General features: G+C 53.1%; 1 protein-coding gene across 3 annotated transcripts in view; it reads right to left on the bottom strand.

The window, feature by feature from the left end:
* DNAH3 (dynein axonemal heavy chain 3) overlaps positions 1 to 19630 on the bottom strand; it is a 199423-nt gene that overhangs the window by 34774 nt on the left and 145019 nt on the right. For all 3 annotated transcript variants that reach the window (XM_066275915.1, XM_066275914.1, XM_066275913.1), the window contains 8 exons: positions 15028 to 15322; positions 13706 to 13885; positions 12089 to 12212; positions 11818 to 11974; positions 11443 to 11586; positions 9254 to 9920; positions 7363 to 7528; positions 4940 to 5156 (listed from right to left, as the gene is read on the bottom strand). In XM_066275915.1, coding sequence (XP_066132012.1) covers positions 4940 to 5156; positions 7363 to 7528; positions 9254 to 9920; positions 11443 to 11586; positions 11818 to 11974; positions 12089 to 12212; positions 13706 to 13885; positions 15028 to 15322 — 1950 coding nt within the window. The remainder of the gene's footprint in view (positions 1 to 4939; positions 5157 to 7362; positions 7529 to 9253; positions 9921 to 11442; positions 11587 to 11817; positions 11975 to 12088; positions 12213 to 13705; positions 13886 to 15027; positions 15323 to 19630) is intronic.

Here is a 19630-nt window from a genome sequence, read left to right as displayed (position 1 = left end):
CTACATTCTAGTGTGTTGAGGGCAGAGAGAGGTTAAGAACAAAAGCAAATTAGGAGGAAAGAAACCTACATTTTTTTTTAAGCCCGAAGGAAACACACTCGGCTGTGACACTTGGAATAGAAAGAACTTTGCTTTCCCAACAGTGCTGTTCCCAGAAATATCTCTGTCAAGGGGTTTTCAGCCACGGTGTGCACACCTCCCACAACGGAAGCTCACCATCTCTGAGGGAAGCGGGGCTATTTTTCAGACAAACACATGTGTTCCATTTTCCTCTTCTTCTCTCCTTCTTCTTTCTTCTTCTTCTTCTTCTTCTTCTTCTTCTTCTTCTTCTTCTTCTTCTTCTTCTTCTTCCTCCTATTCCTCCTATTCCTCCTATTCCTCCTCCCTCCTCCTCCTCCTCCTCCTCCTCCTTCTTCTTCTTCTTCTTTTTTTTTTTTACCAGAGTAACAGGCTTTATTGAAAGGAAGAAAGGAACCCTGCCGGGCACTTCTCCAGGGAGAGAAGGGCACCAGTTACAGACCAGGGGCGAATTATATAGTGTTTGGGAGAGCCTGAGGGGGTACTGAGGGAAAAGTCCTGGTATGTCCAGAATGCTCCTCCTTGGGGGGGCTTGCCAGCTTCTTGGAATTCCTCTGTTTCAGGGGTGATAGTCCAGTAAGGGTGAGGTCTGACAGATAAGCGGAACATCAAGAGGGCAGTTTGGAATTCACGTAGCTATCATTTCTCAACTCTTTCTCTGGTCTAGCCATTTTCTTCTTTTTTTAAAGAAAATTTTCATTTTTCTTTTCAAGTACAGTTGAATGTACAATGTTATATTTGTTTCAGGTGTACAACCCAGTGGTGAGACAGTTATATAACTTACTAAGTGATCGTCCTGGTAAGTCTCACAGCCGTTTGACACTATGTAACTATTAGAATAATACTGACTAGACTCCCGAGGCTGCACTTCCCATCCTTGTGACTCTTCTGTAGCCACCTGTCTGTGTTCCGGACCCCCACCTTTCCTACCCCCCCATCCCATTGGTAGCCACGGAAACATTCTCTGTAGCCACCTGTCTGTGTTCCGGACCCCCCACCTTCCCTACCCCCCCATCCCATTGGTAGCCACGGAAACATTCTCTGTAGCCACCTGTTTGTGTTCCGGACCCCCCACCTTTCCTACCCCCCCCCATCCCATTGGTAGCCACGGAAACATTCTCTGTAGCCACCTGTTTGTGTTCCGGACCCCCCACCTTCCCTACCCCCCCCCATCCCATTGGTAGCCATAGAAACATTCTCTGTAGCCACCTGTTTGTGTTCCGGACCCCCCACCTTTCCTACCCCCCCATCCCATTGGTAGCCATGGAAACATTCTCTGTAGCCACCTGTTTGTGTTCTGCACCCCCCACCTTTCCTACCCCCCCATCCCATTGGTAGCCACGGAAACATTCTCTGTAGCCACCTGTTTGTGTTCCGGACCCCCCACCTTTTCTACCTCCCCCCCCATCCCATTGGTAGCCACGGAAACATTCTCTGTAGCCACCTGTTTGTGTTCCGGACCCCCCACCTTTCCTCCCCCCCATCCCATTGGTAGCCACGGAAACATTCTCTGTAGCCACCTGTTTGTGTTCCGGACCCCCCACCTTCCCTACCCCCCCATCCCATCCCATTGGTAACCATGGAAACATTCTCTGTAGCCACCTGTTTGTGTTTCGGACCCCCCACCTTTTCTACCTCCCCACCCATCCCATTGGTAGCCACGGAAACATTCTCTGTAGCCACCTGTTTGTGTTCCGGACCCCCCACCTTCCCTACCCCCCCCATCCCATCCCATTGGTAACCATGGAAACATTCTCTGTAGCCACCTGTTTGTGTTCCGGACCCCCCACCTTTTCTACCTCCCCCCCCCATCCCATTGGTAGCCACGGAAACATTCTCTGTAGCCACCTGTCTGTGTTCCGGACCCCCCACCTTTCCTACCCCCCCATCCCATTGGTAGCCATGGAAACATTCTCTGTAGCCATGACTTTGTTTCTGTCCTGTTTGTTCATTTATTTATTTTAGATTTCACTGTTTTTTTTAATCTTATTTTTATTACTTTTAATGCAGTGACATTGATAAATCAGGGTACATATGTTCTGAGAAAACATCTCCAGATTATTTTGACCTTTGATTATGCTGTATACCCCTCACCCAAAGTCGAACTGTCCTCCGTCACCTTCTATCTGGTTTTCTTTGTGCCCCTCCCCTCCCCCTACCCCCTCTTTCTCCTTCCTCACCTCCTCCCCACTCCCTGTTACCATCACATTCTTGTCCATGTCTCTGAGTCTCATTTTTATGTCCCATCTATGTATGGGTTCATATAGTTCTCAGTTTTTTCTGATTTACTTACTTCACTCCGTATAATGTTATCAAAGTCCATCCATGTTATTGTAAATGATCCGATGTCATCATTTCTTATGGCTGAGTAGATAGATATGTATTTATTATCATTTTATTGTTCATATGTTTAATCTTTTTTTTTTTTCCTCTTCTTCCTAAAGAAAACCCTTTCCATGGTCATGGGATAATACTTGTGGGGTTGGTGGTGAACTCCTCTAGCTTCCTCTTGTCTGGGAAGATCTTTTTGTGTCCTCTGAACCTAAATGACAGTTTGGCTGGGCAGAGGATTTTATTTTATTTTTTGAGGGAGAGTGGAGGGGGGGGAGAGAGATGAGAAGCATCAACTCGTAACTCATAGTTGCTTTACCATTATTTATGGTTGTTTATTGATGACTTCTCGTACGTGCCTTGAACAGGGGGCTCAAGCTGAGCCAGTGACCCCTTTGCTCAAGCCAGAGACCTTGGAAGTCAAGTCACGGACCTTTGGACCATGTGACGATCCTGCACTCAAGCTGGCAAGCCTGTGCTCATGCTGGTGACGCTGAGCTCAAGCTGGTAAAGCCATGCTCACACTGATGAGCTCGGGGTTTTCAACCAGGGCCCTGAGCATCCTGCATTGACACTCTATCCACTGCATCACCACCACCGACGCTCAGCTGGGTAGAGTCATCTCGGTTGGAGGTCCTTGCTTTGATCACACTGAGTATTTCCTGCCCCTCCCTCCTGGGCTGCAGAGTTTCTGTTGAGAAGTCAGCTGACAGTCTCATGGGAGCTCCCTGGCAGGGAACTAACGGCTTGTCTCTTGCTGCTTTTAGGATTCTCTCTTTCTTCAACCCTTTTCATTTTAAGTACGATGTGTCTTGGTGTGGGCGTCTTTGGATTCATCTTGTTTGGGACTCTCTGCGCTTCCTGGACTATTGTGTCCTTTTCCTACACCAGGTTAGAGACGTTTTCTGTTGGTTTTATTTCCAATAAGTTTTCAGTTTCTTTCTCTCTCTCTTCTCCTTCTGGCCCCCCCACGATGCAACCACGAGCAGGGCTGATGTTTTCCCTGGAGGCTCCTTACGCTGTCTTCTTTTTTTTGGATTTCTTTTTCTGTTCTGAGTGTGGTGTTGTTTGCTTCCTTACGTTCTGAATTATCAATCTGATTCTCAGCTTGACCCACTCTACTGTTGATTCCCGGAAAGATTATTCTCCATTTCAGTTAGTGGGTCCTTCGTTTCCGATTAGTTCTTAATTGTTGCTGTGTCGTAATTTTTATGCCGATTCTTTCTTTGTTGGAGTTCTCACTGAGTTCCTCGAGCACTCTCACAACCGGTGTTCTGACTTCTGTGTCGGTTCGTTTACTTGCCTTTGTTTCGTTTAGTTCTTTTTTTTTTTCTGGAGAATCCTCCCGGTCTGTCACTGAGGACGTGTTTCTTGGTCTCTCCTTTCTGGCTGCTTCTCCGTGTTTGTTTCCATGGAAACAACAGGTAGAGAGATTACGCTCCCAGACTTGGCAGAGCGGCCTTGCATAGTAAGGGTCCTGTAGAACCCGGGAACACAGAACTGGGTGTGCCAGGTGTCCCCCCTCCCCGCCCCATGTGGGCTATGCACACTGTCCTGTTGTAGCTGAGCCTGGGCCGCTGCTGTTGTCACCGGAAGGGACTGACCGGGAGGGACTGACCTCCAGGCTGACGGCTGTGAGCACAGCAGAGGAGCCGCTGTGCCGAGGTCGACCCCACGGAGCGGGACTGGCGTCCGTGGGGCTTTGGGGCTCGCCGCGGCCGCCCCTGGAGCATGTTGCTCGTGCAGGTGGCAGGGTGGTCATCTTCTGTGACTTGCACTCTGTCCACTGGGCACACTGGCTCAGGGGCTGCCTGGGAGGAGCAAGGGCAGCCACCGCCGGTGCCCTGCCTGGGGCCCCCCGGCACGAGCCACAGAGCACAAAACTCACACAAAAAAGAGAATCCACGATGAACAAAAGGTAGAAATCTTGAAGAGAGACCATCTCCGTGGGCTGGGTTTGGGCGCGGGCGAGGGAGGCGCGTTCTGCATGGGCAGCATCAGGGGCCGCCCAAACCCGGCTCCCCTCTGGCATGCTGCCCCTGAACGGGAGGCTCACTGCATGCCCCCCCCCCCGCCCAGACCCTGCACGCCCCCCCCCGCCCAGACCCTGCACGCGCCCCCCGCCCAGACCCTGCACACATACCCCCGCCCAGACCCTGCACACCCCCCCCCGCCCAGACCCTGCACGCCTCCCCCTGCTCCCCCCAGACCCTGCATGCCCCCCCCGCCCAGACCCTGCACGCCTCCCCCTGCTCCCCCCAGACCCTGCACGCCCCCCGCCCCCCCAGACCCTGCACGCCCTCCCCCCCTGCTCCCCCCCAGACCCTGCACGCCCTCCCCCCTGCTCCCCCCCAGACCCTGCACGCCCTCCCCCCCTGCTCCCCCCCAGACCCTGCACACCCTCCCCCCCTGCTCCCCCCCAGACCCTGCACGCCCTCCCCCCCTGCTCCCCCCAGACCCTGCACGCCCTCCCCCCCCGCCCCCCCAGACCCGGGCCCCCGGATGTCCCGGAACGACCCACAGTCCTCACCTGTGAGGCGGCGAAGTCCAATTTCTGCAGGCCCGTCAGGTAGCGGCTCCGCAGGACGCCGACCTCCTGCCTCTTGCTGTTCAGGAGCGTCTTGAAGGTGAGGATCAGCTCCAGGTAGGAGGTGGGGGTGACGTAGTTGTGTCGGCGAAGCGTGTGGTAATAATCGAGCGACAGCTCCTTCACGCTCTCCTGGAAATACTTGCACATGGAGATGACCCTGCCAGTGGGGGGGCACGGAGGTGGTGAGGCCGGGCCCCCACGTCCGGCCCAGCTTCAGTTACAGTGGTGAGGGTGGGGGTGTGGCCCACGGGACCCCCCCCAGGCTCCGACGCAGGTCAGCAGAGCTGCAAGAAGGGCTGGGGAGGTGTAGAGTCTTACTAGAACGATCTTTGGGCAAGTAAGTTCTATCTCTGATCACCTCGGTGGATCACCAGTGCTTGACCCTCTGGCTGGCTGTGGGAGTCTCTGGACTTGCAAATTGTGTTTATAAATGCATCGTGTAAAGTAGGATCTCAAAGGAAAGCAATGATGTTGAAATAGAGTTTTCAAAAAAAAGTTAAAAATCAAATTTGTCATATGTGTGCTTTTTTTTTTTTTTTTGGTGAAAGAGACAGAGAGAGGGGCAGACGGGGACAAACAGACAGGTAGGGAGAGATATGAGAAGCATCAATTCTTTGTTGCAGTACCTTTGTTGTTCATTGATTGCTTTCTCAGATGTGCCTTGACTGGGGGCTACAGCAGAGAGAGGGACTCCTTGCTCAAGCCTGTGACCTTGGGCTTCAAGCCAGTGACCATGGGGTCAAATCTATGATTCCATGCCCAAGCCAGCGACCCTGCACTCAAGCTGGTGACCTCGGGGTTTTGAACCTGGATCCTTTGCGTCCCAGGCTGATGCTCTATCCACTGCCTGGTCAAGTTTATATATATGTTTCTTATCAAGGCATTAAATCAGGGTCAGCAAACTTTCTCTGGAAAGATCCAGAGGCTAAATATTTTCAGCTTTGTGGGCCCCATGGTCTCTGTAGCAACTACTCCACTCCGCTGTTGTAGCGTGAGGAAAAAGGGCACGGTCCCAATAAAACTTTATTTACAAAACAAGTATAGTTTGCTGACTGCTGCATTAAATAAAATTGGGCAGCAGGTCTAAAGGAAAGGATACATTGAGGTTATCTATTAATGGCTAAAGGAGTTACAAATAAACGAGATTTCTCTTGGTAACAAAGTCACAGATCTTGCTCATCCTACCGGTTTTGTTGCTTCCATTCATCATAGAAGGAAATGCCAAACACCCACTCAGCGTCAGTGGGAAAGAAGACGTAATTTTTCTCCATCCCTATTCCCTGACCCTCTGAATTCTATTCGTGGGTCGACAGGCCCAGGTTAAGACTCATCTGGCTACAGAACCAAGTTCTTGAGAGAGAGCGTAAAGCCTTAAACATCCCGAACCCTGCCGACTTCTTCACTCTCCACTCATTCGTTGACTAAGCAGTTTCAGGCACCTGCTGGGCATTGAGGATAGAGAGGCACACAAAGCAGGTGGCATTGTCCCTGTCTTCACGGGGCGCCCGGGGTGGCTGACATTCTCATCTCATCTCCTTTGCTCTAGCTTATTATTTTAAAATTTTCTGTATCTGTGTTTTATACATAAATACAGAAAATTTATGTATAAAATTGTTTTTATGACTCTTATAAGAGTTTTCTTGACTCTTATAACAATCCACTTTCATGCCCTTGGCAGTGATCTTGCCCCATTAAGAATGATAACTCTATAAAGACTGTTGAAATAACCATGCGATTCTATTCAGGTTCTTACAACGGTGACGTTCTTACATCTCCAGGGAAATTCTGAACAATAACATTTTATTCTTTTTCAGAAAAAAAAGTGTTTTATTCATTAAATATCTAACTAAATAGGATTTAAAAGTATAAACTTTTTATCTAAAATGAGAAATCCTAAAACAGCAAGAATAGAGCCTATATCTGGATTTTTCTTTTTAAATTAAGTGAGAGGTGGGAAGGCTGAGCGATAGACTTCTGCATGTACCCTGACTGGGATCCACCCGGCATGTCCACCAGGGGGCGATGCTCTGCCCATCTGGGGCTGCTGCTCCACTGCTTGGCAACTGAGCTATTTCAGCACCTGAGACGAGGTCATGGAGCCATCCTCGGTGCCCAGGGCCAACCTGCTCGAATCATTCGAGCCATGGCTATGAAGGAGAAGAGACAGAGAGAGAGAGAGAGAGAGAGAGAGAAGGGTGGAGAAGCAGACAGTCGCTTCTCCTGTGTGCCCTGACTGGGAATCGAACCCCGGATGTCCGCACGCCAGGCCGATGCTCTATCACCAAGCCAACCGGCTAGGGCCTGGATTTTCAATATGCAGTTGGCATGTATGGTTAGGGCACTACAATGCTGCTAACACTTACTCTATCCGAATATTGTCATCAAGTTCCACATCTTCCAGAAATTTGTTAGCCACCAACTCCAGGGCATCTGTGGGCCAGGACTGGAACCAATCGATGGTACAGCAGTTGATGAGTGAGGGGAACATTCTCAGGCGGTTCCGAAAGGCATCCCCGATTGGACTCATGGCTAATGAGAAACAGACCTCGTTAGTTCCCTTCCTGGGAGGCCCCTGGGAGCAGGCCGGTTTTCCCGAGGGTTCTGGGGGGGGGGTGCAATCGTGTTCCCTGCTGGTGCCCAGGGGTGCGTGGAATAACCCACTGCATGGCCTTGGATGGGAACACAGCCAACAAGAAAAGAATGCTTTGCCAAGAGAATTGTTCTGTGACTTGAAGGTGGGTCACTGAAACAGGTCTATGTGACTGAAGGCAGTTGCTGGGCTTTTCTCAGTAAAACATTCTCATAAGATTTCTGTACCTTCCAAGGTTATCCCTTAAGATAAGGAGAGGAGTGTTGTGGGATTCATAGAAGCAATAGCAATGAATGCCTTCTGATATTATGCTGCTACTAAGCTATCTTGCAGATGCACTCTATGTATCTTTAAGTAAAAGTTACACTTGATGTTATGCCAATTTCTCAGTAAACAAGCTTTTTGAAGTCTTGTGAATAAAATTAGGACACTGCATGAACTCGGGGCCATTTGCCTGAGTGAGCGGTGGTCCTTTGCTAGTCATTGATGATTTCGTCTGCTGATCTCTCTCTCTGCGCCCCCGACTCACAACACAGGGGTGTGACCGGGCACAGTCACGGTAGCTGCCTGGGATGCAGTGGGGGCTTATGGGATATTTTCGTGAAGTTCAGGGATGGGAATTCAGTGACTGGTCTCCCATTCCCGTTACTGTTTGTCCCTTTCGGTTCCTTTGGGTCCTGAGCCCCTGGGTCCCTGTGCTCTGTGTGTGTGCTCATTCAGACAGAAGGGAGCCGTGGAGTTCTCCCACGGAGCCACTTCTACGGGTCTGGGGGCACCAGCTTGTTTCTGACCCTGTCCAATCATGCAGCTGGATGTCTACACCCCAGATGTCATTCTTTTATTATTATTATTTATTTAGACTCAATGTGGTAGAGAAAGTATGATGTGCAAGGAGATGGGTGAGCGGGTCAGAGTGGCTAAACAAGGGAGAGAGAAGGGGAAGCTTGGTCTGAGCTGAGAGTGGACAGGACGGGAGGACAGGCTGGCCGGTGACCTTGCGCAACTATCAAGGAGGAATTCTGGGTCTTCATCCTCATTTCAGTGTTTGAATTTGTGTGCACGTGTGTATGTGTGTGTGTGTGTGTGTGTGTGTGCATACACACAACGATCATGTTTGCCATACACGACAAACAAACCTCTCCCGGCTCACCGGAACAGAACGGTCTAGGATGGACAGGAGTGGACGTGAGGGAATCGTTAGGAGGGGGTGGGGGCACGGTCTGGGTGAGGTAACAGTGGCTCTAGCAGCCAACGGGAAGGCGGTGGTGGCGACGGAGGTGGGCGGGTGACCACGACAGGAGGCCACGGAGGTAGAAGTGGACAGGACTCAGTGACCGGAGAGAGAAGCGTTAGAAGGGTTGAAATGTCGTTCACAGGGAGAGGATCTCCAGGTGTTGTTCTGTGAGGCCACCAGGGTAACGTGCTAGAACGGAGGAGAGGGCGCAGAGGAGAATTCAGAGGACCGGGGACCATGCAACGGGCTTAGAACAGTCGCTCGGAAGAATGGAAGTTTCCCCCGAAACTCCAGGCACGGATCCCCGGGCAGGTGCCTGGGCTGGGTCCCTCCTCAGACCCACGTGAGACGACAGGGGCCTTAGGGGACTCAGGAGACCCCCGGAGACCCCCCAGAGGAGAAGGGTTCACCGAGTTTCCTCCTGTCTTACCCAGGACGATGTGCAGGTTCTTCCTCACCCTCTCGATAAAGAAGTTATACATAGAAAGGGGAGTCGCGTCGACCTTCTCGCCGGCCGTCCGGGCCGCCATCTGCATTTTCTCCACCAGGTCCGCCTTCTCGTCGGCCGGGAAGAGGTTGGGCACGTCCCCCGTGTTCAGGAGCATGTTGACGTCCTCGACGAAGGACTCGTCCTTGATCTGGTTGTCGGCGAAGAGGAAGACGGTGCTCCTGGCGGCCGCGCCGGCCTGCAGCACGATCTTCTTCACGTCCTCCCGCCAGTCGCTGCCGGCGTAGTTCCTGGTGATCTCGACCTGGCGCAGCTCGTAGGCGCTCACGAAGGCGGACAGCCTGCTGGCGCTCCGCCGCCCGCTGCCCCCGACCCCCACCAGCAGCAGGTGGCCCTGGTCCTGCTTCAGGACCCTGCAGATCCTGGAGACGTGCTCAATGGCGAACCGGAACATGACCAGGGACATGGGGGCCCTGCTGACGCTGTTGAACTCCCCCAGGTAGAACTCCATGACCGCCGTGAGCTGCTTCACGTCGGTGATCTCGTCGTAGACTCTGGGGTCACTCTCCGGCTTGGAATAATCTCCAAAGAAGAGGCTGTGGATATTGTCGTCGGTGATCTTTCCGGTGGGGGACAGGTGGATGAGGACCTGTGGGAAAGGGAAGTGGACGTCTCAGGCAGGCAATTCCGGGGGGGGGGAGGGCGAGGGGGGGTCAGCGGGAGAGAAGGGGGGGAGCTGGGTCCACTGAGCACAGTCTCCAAAGTCACGGTGCGTGAGCAGTTAAAAACAAAATGAGGCCCTGGCTGGTTGGCTCAGTGGTAGAGCGTCGGCCTGGCGTGCAGAAGTCCCGGGTTCGATTCCCGGCCAGGGCACACAGGAGAAGCGCTCATTTGCTTCTCCACCCCTACCCCTCTCCTTCCTCTCTGTCTCTCTCTTCCCCTCCCACAGCCAAGGCTCCATTGGAGCAAAGATGGCCCGGGCGCTGGGGATGGCTCCTTGGCCTCTGCCCCAGGCGCTAGAGTGGCTCTGGTCACGGCAGAGCGACGCCCCAGAGGGGCAGAGCATCGCCCCCTGGTGGGCAGAGCGTCGCCCCCTGGTGGGCGTGCCGGGTGGATCCCGGTCGGGCGCATGCGGGAGTCTGTCTGACTGTCTCTCCCCGTTTCCAGCTTCAGAAAAATACAAACAAACAAACAAATAAACAAAGAAAACCCGAGAAAACAAAAACAAAACCCCATGATATGTGGATCTGATGCTTCTAAAGAGTATGAAGAAAGGACATTTGAGAAAAGAGTGTAAAAGCAAGGGTCAGTGAGCTCGCTAAGTAGTTAACGTATCGGTGACCAGACTGTCGATATTATTCTTGATACATCAAAAGGAAGCCAAGTGGCCCCTAGCAGATGACCAGGTCAAGTGACTCCATGACTCAAGACTGTCACTTGAGACTCCGAGGGCGGAGCGGAGAGTCCACTGGGATGGGAACGGGAACTCTGAGACGACCGTGGTCAAGATCCTCCAGAGGAGGTGGTCAAAGAATGGCACACCATTTTTTTTAAAAAAGTTCTTGCTCCTTCATCAAACAGAGGTACAGGGGCCACCCCTGGTCCCCACCCTGCGTCGAGAGCAGGAATGTTTGGGATGCTCCTGCTTCTTCTCGGTGTTAATAACCCGGTGGTGCTTCTGCACCTGGTCTCTGGCTGCGAGGGGAAACACCTTGGCGGTTTTCCCACGGAGAAATCACCGCTTCTTAAAAATAGTGGTGGTGGAACACTCACACAACTAACACAACTTTCCTTGTGTCAGATGAGAAGGAGAAAGTATACATCGTAACCACGTTCCACCTGGGCTTTTACGAGAGCCTCGAACCACCCATGGAAATCCACGGTTCCTTTCTTAACTCACCAATTAATTTGACCCCGGAAACGTATCAAGAATAACATCATACAGTCGGTCACTCTGAATGGTCCGAGACTTAGCGGTCAGAGGAAAAGGAACCCAAAGTGGCCCTAGTACATGACCAGGTCAGGTGACCCCGTGACTCAAGACTGTCACTTGAGATTCCGAGGGCGGAGCGGAGAGTCCACTGGGTCGGGAACATGAACTCTGAGACGACTGTGGTCAAACACTTGGGGCCGTTTCCGAGGCCGAATGACCAAGCGGGGGTCCGGCTCACCTTCTCCACGCTCTGCTTGAAGCAATTCGAGGTGGTTTCCTTCATCATGTTGAAGAACACCTGTCTGTCCTCATCGTCAATCAGACGGTCGTAGAAGACCCGATAAATCTCATGGATCCAAAGCCGGATAAGTTTCTCTACGTCCTGAAAAAACCCAGAGCGGGCTATTTGAATGAGTGGAAGTGTGGGCTTCAGGGGGGTACTTCTTAAATATAACAGTTTCTAAATCCTGTGGCTGGCGTGAGAAGGAGACAAGTGAATGCTTATGAAACGGGAAGCACAATGCCCCGCACAGATTCGATGCTAGACAGAGGTTTTCTGTGACCGTTAGCAGAGTGCTGAATGATCTTGGTAACTGACAGGACGGTGGCTGACCTGGAGGTGGGTGTGGGGGCACAGCAGCACCCCCTGGATCACCCGTGAGAAGTCCCGCAGGTTAAAGACGTAATGGGACTTGGAGGGAGTTGGCAGGAAGTTCTCCACGGCAGCTTTATAAATGGTCATCGTCGCCTGGACCAGCATCTTTCCATACCTGGGGGTGTGGGGGGGAGAAGGAGAAGGCAGACCAGTCCAGGAGGGTCAGGAGGGGCCAGGACAGAGGACGGGGACCCCCGGCCAACAGGCTGGGAGACACGCCATTTCTCACCTTAAGAACGCCACGTCAAACCCTTTCCCGAAGTGCCAGTCTACAATGGAGCTAAAAATCTTGGTTAAAATCTCGTCCTCGAAGGCATTGATGGAAACGATGTTCAGATGGCGAGTGAATCGTCCTGGAAGACACACACACACACACACACTCATACTCAATCTTATTTCCTGCCCCTGGCGACTCCAGGGCTGGGGGAACTGGTCTTCCTTCTGCCCTGGTGTCCCAGAGCTGTGCTGCCCAAGACGGCAGCTTCCAGCCACGTGGGGCTGCTTCAGCTTAAACCCATTCGTGACGAGTAACACTGCACCTCGATTTCTCAGTCTCACTCGTCGCGTTTCAAGGGCCCGAGAGCCACGTGTGGCCGTTTGCTGCCGCCCTGCCCAGTGCAGACCACGCCTGTGGAAGTTCCGGCGACGATGGGAGCATTGCATGGAAGCTTGTTTTTTTATAAAACACAAAGGCCCGATGTGATTGTTGGAAAAGAGTCAAACAAGGCAGAGATACTTTTTCAGAAAGTGAGCATTGCCTTTCACTACCTGCTCCATACTAGATCCCTTCTTCCCCTAAATGATCTGCTATTGATTCGGCATACTCACCTGTCTCCATCCACACCCATCTAATGTGAAATATCCATATATTTCTATCAATATACAAACTTTATTGAGATATAATTCATAGTCATTGTGATCATTTGAAACCCATATTCTAGCAGATTCTTGAGAAAGGGTTTACAGGGGGGGGGGGAGGATATCTCTGCGTTCTTCTATGTTGGTAACAGTTTTCCTTTTATACTTAAAGGTCATCTTAGCTTGCTATAAAGTTCTTGACTTTTGTGTTATTTATTCCCTTGAGTATCTTCAAAGTTATTCTATTTTCTTATGGCATAAAAGCATTGCCTTTGAGAAGTCTTAAGAGAATCGAATTTTATTTCTCTTATAGATCACGGACTCTTTTTGCCTAAATGTCCAAAAGACGCTCTCTGTTCCTTTCATGTCTAACGATTTTACTGGCGTGTGTTTTGAGAGTGATCGTTTTTGAGTCTATATTAAGACAACCCTGCTTCCTCTCTTTTCCTTCTACAGGTGAGAAGGCTCAGTGCCAGAGAGAACAGCAAAGTCACAGAACCTTTCCTCTGGAAACGGTACTACGTTTCTCATGCAAAGATGCATTTCAGAAGAGAAATACAGATCCCGGATGGATCTAAAGCAAAATACACTCCCAGACCCTCAGACGACGAGATGATGTGGGAGAGAGAGCTCATTGGGGCGAGCTGGTCTCTCTGGCAACGTGAAGAGTGATAACAGCTCCAGCAGGTGAATCTGTCCTGCACCCCTAGTGGAGAACACCTGACCTAGGCTCCCCTCACCCCGGAATGCACGGTTGGCCACCTGAGCTCTCCTTTTCATCTGAGACGCTCCGTTCTTCATCTCATCTCATCTCACTTCCACAACCTCCCACACGAAGCTTTCCAGTGCCACCCCCGAGAGCTAGCTCAAACCACTGGCTCCCGCCGACACACCCTCCACCAGGTGCCTGAAACGGCCCTCCACCTATGAATGCGGTCTGGCTCTACTAAGAGTTTAAAAAACAAAGGTGAGCTTCTCTTTCACATACCAGTGATGTCATTCCTCCCGCCCCCCGGGGGGGCCATGGCGGTCACCAGCAGCACGTCCACGATGTCCAGCTTGTGGGTGTCTCTCTTGTCAAACCAGTACCCGTGGTCAACCCACTGCCTCAGCAGCTCAATGGGGGGCTGGGCCCCGTACACCTCCTTGGCCGGCATGTTGAGGTCATCTGGGGAAGAAGCCGGGGTCACACACTGTCCGTCCATGGGACCCGCTGCTCTCACGGGAGGAAGACAGATGACCGTCCCCCCTCCATGCGAGAGCCCGCGCCTCGTGTCCCACGCCTGCTCCTGGGACACAAGCTCTTCCCACAGACTGACCGCTCCGGAAGAGCTTTCCCTGGGTTCTGCCCGCGGTGACTTCAAGGACGCACGGATTGGAATCGACAGGCATTCAGCTTGGTCCCATCCCTGCCAACTAAATATATCGTCTACTGCGCGCCAGACATTTTGTTCATTTCTGGGGATACGATTTCTGGGGATCGGTAAGGAAGGCAAGTCATATTCCCAGCGAACGGAGTATTTCATTTGATCAACAGGTAATCGTTGAACGTTGTGGACGGAGCCAGGCTTTGGACCGGGGCTCTTGTGGCGCAAAAACAAAATGGCGAGACTCGAGTGTGACTTTCTGGAAGGCGGGGACTGATTTGCTACCAGGGCACATCGCCCGGTCTACCTGCACGTAGAAGGCACTCCGTAAAACGGAAGGAAGGAAGGAAGGAAGGAAGGAGAGAAGGAAGGAAGGAAGGAAGGAAGGAAGGAAGGAAGGAAGGAGGAAGGAAGGAAGAGAAGGAAGGAAGGAAGGAAGGAAGGAAGGAAGGAAGGAAGGAAGGAGAGAGAGAGAGAAGGAAGGAAGGAAGGAAGGAAGGAAGGAAGGAAGGAAGGAAGGAAGGAAGGAGAGAAGGAAGGAAGGAAGGAAGGAAGGAGAGAAGGAAGGAAGGAAGGAAGGAGGGAGGGAAGGAGAAGGAAGGAAGGAAGGAAGGAGGGAGGGAGGGAGGGAGGGAGGGAAGGAAGGAAGGAAGGAAGGAAGGAAGGAAGGAAGGAGAGAAGGAAGGAAGGAAGGAGGGAGGGAAGGCGAGAAGGAAGGAAGGAAGGAAGGAAGGAGGGAGGGAGGGAGGGAGGGAGGGAGGGAGGGAGGGAAGGAAGGAAGGAAGGAAGGAAGGAAGGAAGGAAGGAAGGAAGGAAGGAAGGAAGGAAGACTAAATGCTATGAACCAGAAATATTTCCTTTCCCGTCCAAGGCAGGTCTGGCTTGCTGCTCCTCGGATGGGAAGGATCTAGAGTTGGCTGCTCAGACCCAGTCGAGGCCTTACCCACGAACACCACCGCCTTCTTCCCGACCGGAGGCCCGAAGAGGCCCTTCCGCCGCCGGTCCAGCTTGGACATGATGATATCTTGGGTCTGATTGGCCGAGGTCCTGGCGGAAAAATTGATGCAGTTGGGCAGGTAGGTGTTTTTGGGAAGCTGGAGAAGGAAGTTGTTGGTGATGACGGATTTGCCGGTGCCCGTGGGTCCCACGAAGAGCACGGGAACCTCGTGCTCCAGGAAGGTCTTCAAGAAGAAGGACTGCCGGGCGGTCTCCATCGTGGGGACGATGAGCTCTGAGACCTGCACACAGACGTGGGGGAGCCGTGGGTCTGGGCCCGGGCGGCCGGGTCAGGGCATTCGGGGGGCACCGCTCTGTCCTCACGACCCACTCATTTCCACCCCGTATCTCTCCCCACCGCACCCCCCCTTTTTTAAGAGAGACAGTGAGAGAGAGAGAGAGGGAGAGAGAGGGAGAACAGAAACAGATAGGAAGGAAGAGATGAGAAGCATCAATACTTTTGTTGCAGCACCTTAGTTGTTCATTGATTGCTTTCTCATATGTGCCTTGATGGGGGGGGGGTGTGCTACAGCAGACCGAGTGACCCCTTGCTCAAGCCAGCGACCTTAGGCTTCAAGCCAGTGACCATGAGGTCATGTCCATGATTCCACGCTCAAGCCAGCGACCCCGCGCTCAAGCTGGTGACCTGGGTCCTCTGTGTCCCAGCCCGACGCTGTATCCACTGCGCCACCTGGTCAGGCTCAAAGTCTATATTCTTAACCACAAAACTGTTATATTATAAATACCAACTACAATAAAAAAAGGGGGGATCTGAAGCCGCTGCCTTCTGAGACCACCACTCTGAACTCGCCTGTGTGTCTCCGTGTGTGATCTCTACTGCTTGGCTGAGGAGGGGGAGGTGTGACCCTCACCCGCCCCCCAGTCCCCGTGTCTGTTCCTGATCTGCTTCCCCCACTCTCTGATGCTACCTCCTCTTAAATGTTGATCCAATACGGGGGTTGCGACCCTCTTCCTGGCCTCCAGACCCCAGCTGGACTCTCAGGGCTTGGTCTTGGACCCCTGGGACCCCTGCGGTGGTGGGCGGAACCCTTTACCCTAGCCTGCCTTCTCTGAACCCACACCCCGTCGACAGTGGGGTGCCGCCATGCGGCCCCACTCCACGGAGGCAGAGGAAGAGTCCGGAAGACGTCTCTCTCAGACTGAAGCCTCCTTCCACGTGTGTGTCTCGGCTAGAGGGGGGCTGGTGGGTGGAGGTGGGGTCGCCGCGCTCCAGCGAGCACCGTGACGCTGTGGTTTTCGCCAGTGGAAGACAGTCACTAACTTGTCCGAAGCCTCCTAGCTCGCCCGTGATGCTGAATGCAGAACCAGGGGCAAGACGCCCATCTCGCTGCCAGGACTGGGGTTTCATAGATTTCTATTTTCGGGGAGGAGCACACTTGTTGGACCAGGGGGAGATTCCGCAGCAGAACCGACACTATCTTCTGCATCAGCCTTTTTATTTGTGTGAGTGCAGCGAGATGAGAGAGCCCTGGCGTTCAGGTGAGTAAGCTCTTCAAAGAGAATTCAAGTTTAGGGTCTCCATTCTGGGATGGGGGGGAGGTAATTCACAATACTCAGCCCCCCACCCCCACCCCACCCCCAGGGTGTGCGCTGAACTCAGCACGAGCAGCTACGGTCTGGCCTGCCGTCTGACTTGACTCTCAGCCCAGGGAGATAAATTACATTATCGTCTACAACAGGGGTGGTCAGCCTTTTTATACCTACCGCCCACTTTTGTATCTCTGTTAGTAGTAACATTTTCTCACCGCCCACCGGTTCCACAGTCATGGTGATTTATAAAGTAGGGAAGTCACTTTACTTTATAAAATTTATAAAGCAGAGTGACAGCAAGTTAAAGCATAGAATAGTAATTACTTACCAAGTACTTTATGTCGGATTTTCGCTAAGTTTGGCAGAATAAATCTTTATAAAACAACTTACTATAGTTAAATCTATCATTTTTATTTATACTTTGGTTGCTCCGCTACCGCCCACCATGAAAGCTGTAGCGCCCACTAGTGGGCAGTAGGGACCAGGCTGGCCACCACTAGGGGGCGGCAGGGACCAGGCTGACCAGCACTAGTGGGCGATAGGGACCAGGCTGACCAGCACTAGTGGGCGGCAGGGACCAGGCTGACCAGCACTAGTGGGCGGCAGGGACCAGGCTGACCACCACTAGGGGGCGGTAGGGACCAGGCTGACCAGCACTAGTGGGCGGTAGGGACCAGGCTGACCAGCACTAGTGGGCGATAGGGACCAGGCTGACCAGCACTAGTGGGCGGTAGGGACCAGGCTGACCACCACTAGGGGGCGGTAGGGACCAGGTTGACCAGCACTAGTGGGCGGGAGGGACCAGGCTGACCAGCACTAGTGGGCGGCAGGGACCAGGCTGACCACCACTAGGGGGCGGTAGGGACCAGGTTGACCAGCACTAGTGGGCGGTAGGGACCAGGCTGACCAGCACTAGTGGGCGATAGGGACCAGGCTGACCAGCACTAGTGGGCGGTAGGGACCAGGCTGACCAGCACTAGGGGGCGGTAGGGACCAGGTTGACCACCACTAGGGGGCGGTAGGACCAGGTTGACCAGCACTAGGGGGCGGTAGGGACCAGGCTGACCAGCACTAGTGGGCGGTAGGGACCAGGCTGACCAGCACTAGGGGGCGGCAGGGACCAGGCTGACCACCACTAGGGGGCGGTAGGACCAGGTTGACCAGCACTAGGGGGCGGTAGGGACCAGGCTGACCAGCACTAGGGGGCGGTAGGGACCAGGCTGACCAGCACTAGGGGGCGGTAGGGACCAGGCTGACCAGCACTAGGGGGCGGTAGGGACCAGGCTGACCAGCACTAGTGGGCGGTAGGACCAGGCTGACCAGCACTAGGGGGCGGCAGGGACCAGGCTGACCAGCACTAGTGGGCGGTAGGGACCAGGTTGACCAGCACTAGTGGGCGGTAGGGACCAGGCTGACCACCACTAGGGGGCGGTAGGGACCAGGTTGACCACCACTAGTGGGCGATAGGGACCAGGTTGACCAGCACTAGGGGGCGGTAGGGACCAGGCTGACCAGCACTAGTGGGCGGTAGGGACCAGGCTGACCAGCACTAGGGGGCGGTAGGGACCAGGCTGACCAGCACTAGGGGGCGGTAGGGACCAGGCTGACCAGCACTAGGGGGCGGTAGGGACCAGGCTGACCACCACTGGTCTACGACATGGAGCCAGCCCCGTGCACCGTCAGAAACGTGTCCCACAAGAAGATGAGGAGGGATTGTCGGGGAGTCGTCTGCCAACTGCAAAACCTGTTCATGAGAACCCATTTTGCTGAGAATTCTAATCAAGCAAATCTTTTTCTGGGTTTTTTAATTTTTTTTGTTTTAATAAGGTCAAGGATCCCCCTTTCTGACTGAGATATCTGAGTCGCAGAGTGATAACCGCTTGACATGATCAGTGATAATAACTGGGACAGCGGCCACTCTGGATCTAGCATGTAGTGTGTACGCCACGTGTTCATGCGCTAGCATGCAGTGTGCACGCCACGTGTTCACGCGCTAGCATGCAGTGTGCACGCCACGTGTTCACGCGCTAGCATGCAGTGTGCACGCCACGTGTTCACGCGCTAGCATGCAGTGCGCACGCCACGTGTTCACGCGCTAGCATGCAGTGCGCACGCCACGTGTTCACGCGCTAGCATGCAGTGCGCACGCCACGTGTTCACGCGCTAGCATGCAGTGTGCACGCCACGTGTTCACGCGCTAGCATGCAGTGTGCACGCCACGTGTTCACGCTCTAGCATGCAGTGTGCACGCCACGTGTTCACGCGCTAGCATGCAGTGTGCACGCCACGTGTTCACGCGCTAGCATGCAGTGTGCACGCCACGTGTTCACGCTCTAGCATGCAGTGTGTACGCCACGTGTTCACGCTCTAGCATGCAGTGTGTACGCCACGTGTTCACGCGCTAGCATGCAGTGTGCACACCACGTGTTCACGCGCTAGCATGCAGTGTGCACACCACGTGTTCACGCGTGTTGTCTCCAATCCTCGCCACCACCGTTGGAGTCTTTTCCTCTGTTCCTTTGTGGTTGAATAAACAGGCAGAGGGTACAGGCTGAGCAAAACATTTGGGTCTCTCTGACTCTAAAGCCCATGCGTTTAAAGGTTCAACCCGGCTCACGTTTGAACCTTTTTTTTTAAAGGAAGTTTTTTCTAGCCTGGCCTGGGGTGGCGCAGTGGATAAAGCGTCGACCTGGAACGCTGAGGTCGCCGGTTCAGAACCCTGGGCTTGCCCGGTCAAGGCGCATAACCCAACAAGCAACCAACAAACAACTAAAGTGAAGCAACTAGGAGTTGGGACGTCTTGTTCCTCCTCAGCCTCCTCTCTCTGTAAACTTGATAAATAAAATTCTTTAAAACACTAACACGTATGGATTCATAGAGTTCTTAGTTTTTTCTGATTTACTTATTTCGCTCTGTATAATGTTATCAAGGTCCAGCCATGTTATTGTAAATGATCCAATGTCATCATTTCTTATAGCTGAGTAGTATTCCATAGTATA

This window comes from Saccopteryx bilineata, chromosome 4, assembly GCF_036850765.1.
Source record: "Saccopteryx bilineata isolate mSacBil1 chromosome 4, mSacBil1_pri_phased_curated, whole genome shotgun sequence".
NCBI lineage: Eukaryota > Metazoa > Chordata > Mammalia > Chiroptera > Emballonuridae > Saccopteryx > Saccopteryx bilineata.
The sequence above is the reverse complement of the archived record's forward strand: the minus strand, read 5'-3'. Positions and strand labels throughout refer to the sequence as shown.